This window comes from Bidens hawaiensis, unplaced genomic scaffold (genome assembly GCF_021521415.1).
Source record: "Bidens hawaiensis isolate Kalapana, Puna unplaced genomic scaffold, B.hawaiensis_p1.1 tig00040406_1, whole genome shotgun sequence".
NCBI classification, from domain to species: Eukaryota; Viridiplantae; Streptophyta; class Magnoliopsida; order Asterales; family Asteraceae; genus Bidens; species Bidens hawaiensis.
Window position 1 is genome coordinate 30056 of NW_027497127.1, and position 10591 is coordinate 40646.

Consider the following 10591-nt stretch of genomic DNA (forward strand, 5'->3'; position numbering starts at 1 on the left):
TCTTTTCACCACAACCATAGCTCTTATTTTCGTAGTCTCTTGTCACCATAGCTCTGCTGCCATGCATCTTGTCACACCTGCTATGGCTTTCTATTCGTCTTCGTCTCTTGCTACCACAAAGTTTCTTAATATCTAAGTTTTATAGTTTTTTCTTTATTATTTTATATTCTTCGTATACCTTATTTATTTTTTAGTCAGGTCCGAATGTCCGATCTCCTCTCGCTAGAGTTGTCACTTTTACCCGAGAAAACCCGAACCCAAACTAATCCAACTCGAAAAACCCGAACATGAGAAAAGGCCAACCCAAACCCGAACCTAAGCAATTCAGGTGGGTTCTTGGGTCTAATTTATAGGTTTTCGGTCAACCCAAATAAACTATTTGTTTAAAAACATGATATTATTTTTAGGTATGACATCGTATACGGATTAATATACACATTTTACTTGTTCCTATTCCACCTATTATGGTTAATTGACTATTTATTATGTGTGTGTGTGTGTGTGTATATATATATAGGGGAGGGTTATTCTAAAAATAAATAGTTTCCTAGGAAGCCTAGGAATAAATCATAGTCATTGGATCATGTTAATCAATGGTTGAGATTTTAAATTACTAATAACCGACATAGTTTCCTAGAACTACTCTTTCATCATTGTAACCGACATAGTTTCCTAGAATTGTTCTTTCACCGTAATTTGTAATGACAAATGTCAAAAATTTATTGGTTCTTACCATTCCTAGAAAACTCTTTATTTTTATTTGAACCCTTTTCTATATATATATATATATATCTTTTCTATTTATGGCTAATAACAATCGTAATTGAAGAATATGTTGTTTTACTAGGCTAGGTTTATTTATTGTTTGGTTATTTACGTAACAAGTAAAGAATAATATGATGATTTAGTTTTGCGTTGTAGTGTTTTTTTTTTCTTTTTTTTATTTTCTATCCGAAACTTGATTAATCCAACCCGAGAAAACCCAAACCCGAAGAAACCGTGAGAGATTTAGGTTTGGTTTCGGGTCTGGATTTAAAACTTTGAAACACGAAGAACCTGACCTGAAAAACCCGAAACTCGAAAAACAAACCGGAAAACAACCCTACCTCCCGCTCATATATGGAGGAGTATCAGATAAAACAATGCTAGTTAATGTTTATTGTAATTATCTGCACTATAATTAAAATATATGATTTGATTATGTTGCATTGTAATGATCTTCGTTGTATACACACACATTAGGTTAAATTTACTTTTACGATACCATTGTTATACTACCACATTCGTAGATCCTTTCATAATGCCACTGTTGTAGCTCATGTTGCCGAAGTCGTAACTCCTGGCACCATAGGATTGATGCCGTGCCTCTTGCTGTCACACCCCGACCAAAGGCGATGGAACATGCCGGGGTGCAACGATTGCTCATAAGCGCATGACACTATTTAAAACGACAATATTTAACAAACTCATTTCATTTCACAACATTGAAAATGTCACATAATAATATTCATAAGTCAAATACAACAACATATAACAAAATATAGCAAATCAAATATTGTTCATTTTTTCTAATATTCTAGAGGTATTTGTGACGTTTTCTTCTCCAAACTCCACAATCAACCTAGATGCAAACCTGTAACATTTCATAAAATAAAGTTTGTCAACATAACGGTTGATGAGCAATTCATAAGTTTGAACAATATGTATATAATAAGAAAAGCCACAATCTTGTATACAAAACAACAAATAAATAGCAATAATTTGGATAATATGAGGACGCTAATAAGAATACATTAGCGGCACTGTTTATAAGAGAATACCAAATAGATTCGGATTTCATGAGGTCGTTAATAAGTTTACATTAACGGCACCGTGCTATAAGAGAACACCATATAGTTCACGGATTTATGATTCAACCCTCCAAAAGCGGTAAACACATAAGCACGTAATCATGTAAGCATAGAACACCAAATCGAGCATTTATTTAAGTAAAGTATACAATCACGTTTGTGGTTTAAGACTCAAGTATAAAGCATTTAATTTGAATAAATATGAAATGTCACCCCAAAACAAAAGATGGAAACGAGGGATGATGTTTGCTGCCACACACTTATCAACCCAACCCTAAACCCGCCGCCGACCACAAGCATCAACACCGCTATCTCCGGTCGTCAGCTCCGGCGGAACTGTTATGAATCGAGTATCACCTATAAGCACCACCACCAAGAAACACATCAACACCTCCCTCCGCGACAAACATCGGCCCCTCAACTCAAACCCAAAAAACCGTCATTTCCGATGACCAACTAGATCTGGACACCGACTCCGATCCCCCCTCTTGAAGTCTCTTCCTATAGCTCGAACCACAATTCTCAAAAACCATGGTCAACGGAACCATCTTCGGCCACCACCGCAGCAACGCCTGGTTCGTCGTCCAAAACGACTGTCACAAAACCAGACCTTCCCTCATTCTCGAACTATCCAATTCAAACTAAGCCCTAGTTCAAGAAATTCAGTTTGGTCGTGTTCGATTAGACTTTGATTGCCATAGTTCAACGGGATCAGTTCTTGGGTTTGTTAGCCCTACAATGCCTTCTCTAGTCTGTTCCAGCTGTGTGGGTAGTTTAGGGTTTATTCAGTTTCAGACAGTGAGAGAAGAGTGGCGAGGTGGATGTTGAACGACGATGGTGGTTAAAGTTGAGTGGCTTTGAAACAATGGTGGTGGAGGACTAGAGGTAGACAGTGGAATTTAAAACCGATGGGGTTGAGGTGTTTGTTAAAAGAAGACACAGTGTGAAGGTGGGACAATATTAATTTATTAATTTTTCTTTATAATCTTAGTTAATAACTATGTAAATTTACAAAATTATCTTCAATGTGCCACCAGATTTAACAAGAAAAATTAACAGAGCTAGAGTTAAAGGACGTAACGTGAAAATGATTTGAAACATCCAATACGTTTTCTGCCATTTCTTTTGGTATCCATTGAAAAAAAATGCAAACATAAATGATGTTTTTTATTATTGTCTTAAATTAACAAAAAAAGATTAAATTTAAAGACCAATGTTGTAACTATATTTTAAAGAAATGAAAAAGATTGGGCCGAAACCCTAACGGGCCTGAATAACATGAATCAAAAAACCTATAGAGCCTCTTGCCTAACAGCTTATATAAACTTTTAGAGATTGCATTTCTCTAAAAGTGACATCACATTTGCCTCCATCTTTATGCATGCCTTTACCTTTTTCTCAATGACACACTCCTTCGCCGGTGGTTAGTTTACCGATTGCAATCGGCAATCAGACCATTGTTACCAACATCCTTCGGTTTCCATTGCATGCATCTCCTAATTTGAAACCCTAATTTTGCGTTTTCCCCCTTTTGCAGTGCTTACGTCATCTTTCACATAAGCATATTATATATTGGTATCTGATCTTTCTTTATTGATGTTTTATTAAATAAAATACGGTTTGAATTTGATAACTGTAGCCCTTATTTGTTTCAATTTAATTAATGTGTGACTTTTCAAATTGTTAATTAATTAATGATTGCGGTAACCGTCATTATACAATCGATTTTTTAGGATGGTATAATTTCCATAATAAGATCATAATTATATGCATTATTATTATTATGATTATGATTAATTGATTACCACTCCACTTATGGCTTAGTGGTAGTCTGGTTGCTTCTACACGAGGGGTTTTCGAAAGCGTCAAATAACAGGAGACGGTGATTCCGTCAGAGCGTTCTCACCCCATTTCTTATATTTATGTGAGTAAGTTTTGTAAATTATATGATATGGTTATGAGTGGTTGTAAGTTGAGTGAAATGGAAAATGTTATATGGGAAAGTCAAAAGTGGTTGTGCGCGGTGGATAGAGAAAAAAGTTATTGATAAAGATATAAAATTTTATTATTTAATTGAAAAAAAGTGAGAAGATGTAGTGATTTTTAGTGTAATTATATGAATGTAGCAGGGAATCGGCTGAGAATGCTCTTACACACTCTTGGGAAAAAAAAATCATTTGCATTATGGTTATAAACTTTGGTGGAGTAGAATGGTTTTTAGACTTGTGATCTTAATCTTATGGTTTCAAGTTCGAAACCTGACGCAAGGGGTTTTGTCACAGTGATGAGTTTTCTTCTTTATGGTGTTCTTGAGTCAGTCAGAGTCAGACGTGAAGTGTCAAAATCAGTATGGACGGTCAGATGTGAACTAAAAGTTAGTATGGACGGTTGACATCACGTTTCAGGAAGACTCATTTGGGGGTAGTTCCAAACGCTGTTAAAAAAAATAGGCGGTTGGTCCCACTGACCAAATTTCTCTATCTTTGACCATGATTTTGACTTTTAGGGCTTTTACCGAAATTCAGCCATTTTGATTGATTCTGTTTTTTCAGTTTTGATTATGTTTTCTTTGTAAAACGCGTGAATCATGGATTTCATTAATTCACGCGTTAATTTAGTTGTTAATATCAGTTACATTTTGTCAATTTCAGTTTCCAATATTTGACAATACCTTCCAGATTTACGATTTTCTATAAAAGGATATCTTTCATCATGGTGCTTCTCTTTTTGTTAGTTTGCAGAGGTTGAAATAATCTAGATGGACATTGGTGCGCTTTTAAGTGATTATGGTCAAGTTGAAGGGGATACAACCGCGGTTAAGTTGGAAACCGATAGAGCCGAGTCCCAATCGCAACAAAAACCTAAGCATTGTGAAGAAAGTAGTGGGACTAGTGTGTTGGATCAAGAACAATCACCGCTAGATGATGCAAATCTTTGTTCCACATCACCAATTTGTGCCGCACCGCTTTGTAGGCAGTTTTGGAAAGCCGGGCCTTACAATGACGATCTTACCCCTAAGTCCACAACCAAATGTATTGATCTTTTATTAATAATATTATTTAAGGTTATTATTTTGTGTATTGCATTTTAGTTTAATTATTGTTGCATTTCAGTGGGTTCTAATTATCTACATATACACCCGAAGTTCCTTCACTCGAATGCTACTTCTCACAAATGGGCGTTTGGTGGTATGTTGTATTTTGATGATCTTTTAATACTGTCTTTTGTTTTATTTAATTGCAAGTTTCTACATGTTTGATAATTAAATTCTGTTAATTTGCATCTGCAGCAATAGCAGAGCTTATTGACAATGCTGTGGATGAGGTAATGGTCTTTATTATTCCTATTATTATTATTTTTTATTATTATTGTTATTATTTTTATTATTATTGTGAATTGTATTATGATGATCTTTGATTCTATGTTTTGCCATGCTTTGTATCTTGTAGATACAAAAGAATGCAAAATTTGTGTATATAGACAAAACAATTAACCCGAGAAATGGATGCACAGCCTTGCTAATTCAAGGTAGCATTTCAATTAAAATGTATATATAAAATGCTTCAAGGGTTTGAATCTCTTCTTAACTCTAAAAAGTTTAAGAACTTCAAGAATTCCTAATAACCAATCATTTTATTTGTATGTTTTATATAATATTACTTGAGGATAGATTTGTCATTTTTATGTGTAATAATTTTATTTGTTTGTTTTATATACTTGAGGATAGATTTGTCATTTTTATGTGTAATATTATGATTACGTATCTGTGATTTTATGATTGCGTATATGTAATTAAAAAGTTAACGTATGTGTAACAATTAATTTGCATATATTTAATCATACAGTACAAGTAATATATGACAAAACTATCCTCAAATAATATTAAATATTTAAATAAATATATAAAATGATGGTAAGACTTTTCAAAGTTCTTTAATTATTTGTAAGTTCTGAATAGATTCAAACCCTACATATATGTATATTATTTATAGAATTGTGACCCTAGGTTTTATTATTACTTAATTTAGATGATGGGAGTGGGATGGACCCCGAAGCAATGCGCCATTGTTTGAGTTTCGGTTTTTCAGATAAGAAGTCACAATTTGCAATTGGGAAGTGTATGTTTTCTTGATAGCCAATCTTGTTTGTTACTTTTTGTTGTTTATTTTGTCCGTTCATTTTGATTGGTTTACTTGTAGACACGTTCAGATGGAAATGGTTTCAAGACCAGCACAATGAGGCTTGGAGCAGATGCCATAATTTTCAGCCGTCATATAACCAACACGTTTGATTTTTAACACCAATAATACTTCAAATTTATTTGTTATTTATCAATGTGCATTATAATTATATTGCGGTGCTTTGTTTTTGTTATTGTTAGGACCATAACCCAAAGTATTGGTCTTTTATCTTATACATTTTTAACCCGAGAAGGTTATGACAGGATAGTAGTCCCAATGGTGAGAATTCATTTCTTTTAAATGAAATGAAATGTAAAAAATTGTAATAACACATGATATCAATCTAAAGTGTTCGTAAACTTCAGGTTCACTATGAGTATAATCTTGTGACTGAAACTTTTGATCCTCTACATGCTCCAAATAATGAAAGCCCTAATTCAAACCTATCTGTCATATTGAAATGGTCTCCATATTCTACAGAGGAGGAGCTATTGGACCAAGTAAGTATGATTTAGTTGACATTTGATTTGTTGAGAAATTATAATAATTACTGAAACATAACAAAATTTTTGATGTGTAGTTCGGAAATATTGGTTATAATGGCACGAAAATCATCGTATACAATTTATGGCTTGATGATGATGGTAATATGGAGCTTGATTTTGAGTCAGATCCTGAGGTTTAAATCCTATTTCTTCTCTTTAATCATCCCAAATTACACACACACATGTATATAGTAGGGAGGGTTCTAAGCATAAGACATTTTTTTCGAGAACATAAAGAACATAATAAATCATATCTTTTTCCAATTTAAAATACAAGAAAATGGTTGAAATGTAATGCTTATTCATCTTTTTGAACATCCTAAAAAATATAATTCGTTTATTTATAAAACCTCTATATTTGTAAATCATGTGTAGGTATATTTCCTACACATGTAAAATTAAAGAAAGAATGGGTAGAGGTAAATAAATATTAGTTTCCAGTTTTACCTTTTTCGTTGAAGCAAAAGGTACGTCTTTATAGGTTATCGCGGTTCTCTACATACTATTGGTTTTGGAAAGAACACCTCCTTTATGTATATGTATGTATGCATATGTGTATGTCAATTTACATAATTACATAATTTGCTTCAGGACATCCGTATTACATGGGACGGAAATGGTAATGCAAAACGTAAGGCAGCAACGGATCAACACATTGCTAATCGCCTCCGTTATTCTCTCCGTGTAAGGTTTTCAAATTATATATGTATGTATACATATATATATATTTTTTTTTATTCACATAATAATTATAGACTTCTTATTTTGATCCGATTCAGGCCTACCTATCCATTTTGTACTTAAAATTACCCAGCACTTTTGCAATCGTATTGCGAGGCAAAGTCATCCTTTATCATAATATTGCTACAGACCTAAAGCACCAAGAATTTATCCTGTATAAACCCCAAAGTGACGGGTGTGCTGAGGTTGTTTTAAGTTAATATATAGTTCAATATTTCATTTTCTTTTATAAATTTTTTATTTTACCCGTGGCTGAATTTAATTGTCATTCCAGGGTTCAGTGGTTACAACGATAGGGTTTGACAAAAATGCCCCAGATGTAAACGTTCATGGTTTTAACATCTACCACAAAAACCGTTTGATACTGGTAAATGAGTCTCATCCTTTTTCACCTAATTCCAAATTTACATTTTCGTTCTTTAGATGTATAGCTAGTTTTAGATTTCGTCCTTAAACCTAGGAAATAACCAAAATAGTCCTTTATGTTCAAATTTGTTTACACTTTCTGTCCTTTTCCATTGACTGGTATTTGTTTTTTCTGTTAAACGACCAAAATGCACTCATATGCAAAGCATGTGATTGGATTTAGCTGGGAAAACTAACGCCCATTAGTAGAAAGGACGAAACATGCAAATAAATTTGAACATTAAGGATGGTGTATTATTTTCTTAATTTAAGGACGAAACATTAAATTTGCTATATACCTGAACCACATAAAATGTATTTTACTCTTTATCTGAGTTCAAAATTTGAATTGAAATTTTGGTTACTTTTTGCCTTTTTTTTAATAGCCATTTCAACAAGTTGTAGTTATAGGTGCCAGCCGAGGCAGAGGTGTTATCGGTAAGATTTTATAGTTTATACACTTTTTTTTAATTGCAGAAAATTTGAATTTATAACATTATATATTTATAGATAACAAACCAAGTTGTTTATTGTAGGTGTTCTTGAAGCAAATTTTATTGAACCGACTCACAATAAACAAGATTTTGAAAAAACCTCTCTTTTCCAAAAACTCATGACCCGTTTGAAAGAAATGACGTTGGAATACTGGTAAGTGGTAAAACAATTCCTTAGTTTTTTTAAAAAAAAGGGTTTCTTGATTCTAAATTAATATAAAAAAACTTCAGGCAGCATCATTGCGGGCGGATTGGGTATCAACAGGGGTACGAGTGGTATCTAGCCAACAAAAAAGCTCGCCCCACATCAGTTACCCCAGGATCGTCTAATTGTGTTCATCAGCACGTTGAAAGTCAACCTAGCTTTAGAAAAGGTTCTTCTGATGGTGGGCCTGCTAAACAAGCACCGGTTATAGCTACAATTAATAGCAAGGCTGCTTTTTATTCTAGTTCCTCGATTTTTAAACCGGTAGAATTAAAACAAAGCTTCCCACCGGGTTTCAAAGAAGGTAACAAGTGAATAACGATCAAACAAATAATAGAAAAGATTCAATTTTTTAGTTTATGTTGTTTTATCACTCATGGTTTGTGATTGTTTTTAAAGGATCGAATTTGAAAAGGAAGTCGGGAGATGAAGATGCCCAGATGGGGACCCGTGTGGTAAAAGATTGAATTTTTTTTTTGACGCAAAAAGTTGAAAGATATTTGTTGGGTTTGTAATATTGTGTGGTTATTCATGTGTAGACTGATATGGGAAAGAATGGAGGGGTGATAGATGAAAACAAAAAGCTCAAAACCCGGTGAGTATTCTTATTATCTTATATATTCATTCATCTAGTTATTTATCCATGTATATTTCACCATTTTTTTTCTTCAAGAATCATAGTGTTATTTTGATTTTTCTAGTGGCAAAAAACTTCAATGTTTCTTAATCTTTTCCTTTCTGTTTTTAGATGCTTGGAGTTTGAGAAGGCAGAAGAAGAACTTAAGCACAAGGTACCATTTGGGATTGAACTATACAAACGATCGTATGGTCCGTGTGACATGCAAAAAATGGTCATACAGGTCGTATGAAGGGCAAATCAACGGCATGTATGATGCTTTGGCTAACAAATAAATTACTTAAGTGACCACTGACAAAGTCATATGACTTGTATGACATTTTCTGCCCTATCATGTGACCCGTATGATGTGATAGTGTCCGTACTTGATTTGACATCATACGGCTTGTATGTTGTCTTCATTAGCCCAATACAAAAGTGCGTAGAGGTGCTTGTTTCGACCCAACTGGTCAATTTGGGTTGCGTTTTATCACTTACGGGTCGAGGGGTGATCTTGTAGAAAGATGTTAAAATCTGGACTGTGTTTAGGCTTACCAATGACCAACCAGTTTACCCCTTTTGACCAGTTACCTGAGTTTGCATCGACTGGGCTTCCAGCTATGTTTGACTTTGTTACCAATGAAAATATGAGAGTTTGATTGATGGTTCATGTTATGTTTAAATGACAGGTTGAGCGGCTTAAAATGGAACTACGAGATGCCAAATCAGAGTATGCTTGGTTGCTGAATGAATTGCAGGCGTTGGAGATTACGAAGCGGGAAAACTAACTAGCCAGTTTTTTGATCAGATGTTATTAGATGTAAAGTTGTGTGGTTTATCATGGCTAATGCTAGTCAGGCCTTTTAGGAAATCCCTTTGTTATCTGTTTTCATGCTGCATTTTGTGGATCGGCAAAGGGTCTGAAATATTGAATCTCGGATCTTGAAGGTGTGCCACTAATGGTACCTGATGTCGGTCGAACTGTAACTTTAACGTTGGCAAGGTGATGTCGGGTAATTTTGATGGTTTTGAAGGCATACCGTAAAGGGAAAAAATTCACCAAGTCGTAACCAGGTTTATTAAGTGTCGATTAAAGTCAGTTAAAAGTATAATCTTATTGCTCCATTCACTAGGTGTTTCATCTTGTGAAGTTTATCTTATCAATGTTAAAATTTTTTAAAACTAATGGGCAGTACCTGCTTGGATTGGATAGTCAAATAAATTTTAATCTTCACAAATATTGATGTAATGCGATCTTCTGTCCTTGAGACAGAAGGATCACACGCTCAAGGATCTTCTGTCCAAAACAGGCAGAATCAAGAATTCCAAGTCCTTGATTGTGATGTTGCGATCAAGTATGCAGATAATCTTGATCTTGACAGTAGAGTAACATGAAGTCATGAACATTCTGGCATAGTTTGCTTTCCACCGTTGTTCACGCTATTCTGTGCATTCCAAAATAGTTGTAACTGAAGTTATACCCTACACCCCCTAATTAAGTTTATAGACGCAAACGTTTTTGGTTTAAAGGTGACTCATCTGGATACGCTGTTA

The 10591-nt window shown here is 34.1% G+C and overlaps 1 protein-coding gene across 1 annotated transcript; it reads left to right on the top strand.

Annotated features, from left to right (window-relative positions):
• Positions 1-3176: 3176 nt before the first annotated feature.
• LOC143592049 (protein MICRORCHIDIA 6-like) lies at positions 3177-10292 on the top strand. The gene is made up of 20 exons (XM_077072068.1): positions 3177-3425; positions 4585-4882; positions 4964-5038; positions 5140-5174; positions 5300-5378; positions 5879-5968; positions 6060-6135; positions 6232-6310; positions 6397-6531; positions 6612-6710; positions 7168-7260; positions 7356-7502; positions 7592-7684; positions 8109-8160; positions 8259-8370; positions 8448-8725; positions 8821-8876; positions 8961-9016; positions 9170-9212; positions 9727-10292. The coding sequence occupies exons 2-20, from the start codon at positions 4609-4611 to the stop codon at positions 9823-9825; spliced, it is 1971 nt and encodes a 656-aa protein (XP_076928183.1). The 5' UTR covers positions 3177-3425; positions 4585-4608; the 3' UTR covers positions 9826-10292.
• Positions 10293-10591: the final 299 nt, after the last annotated feature.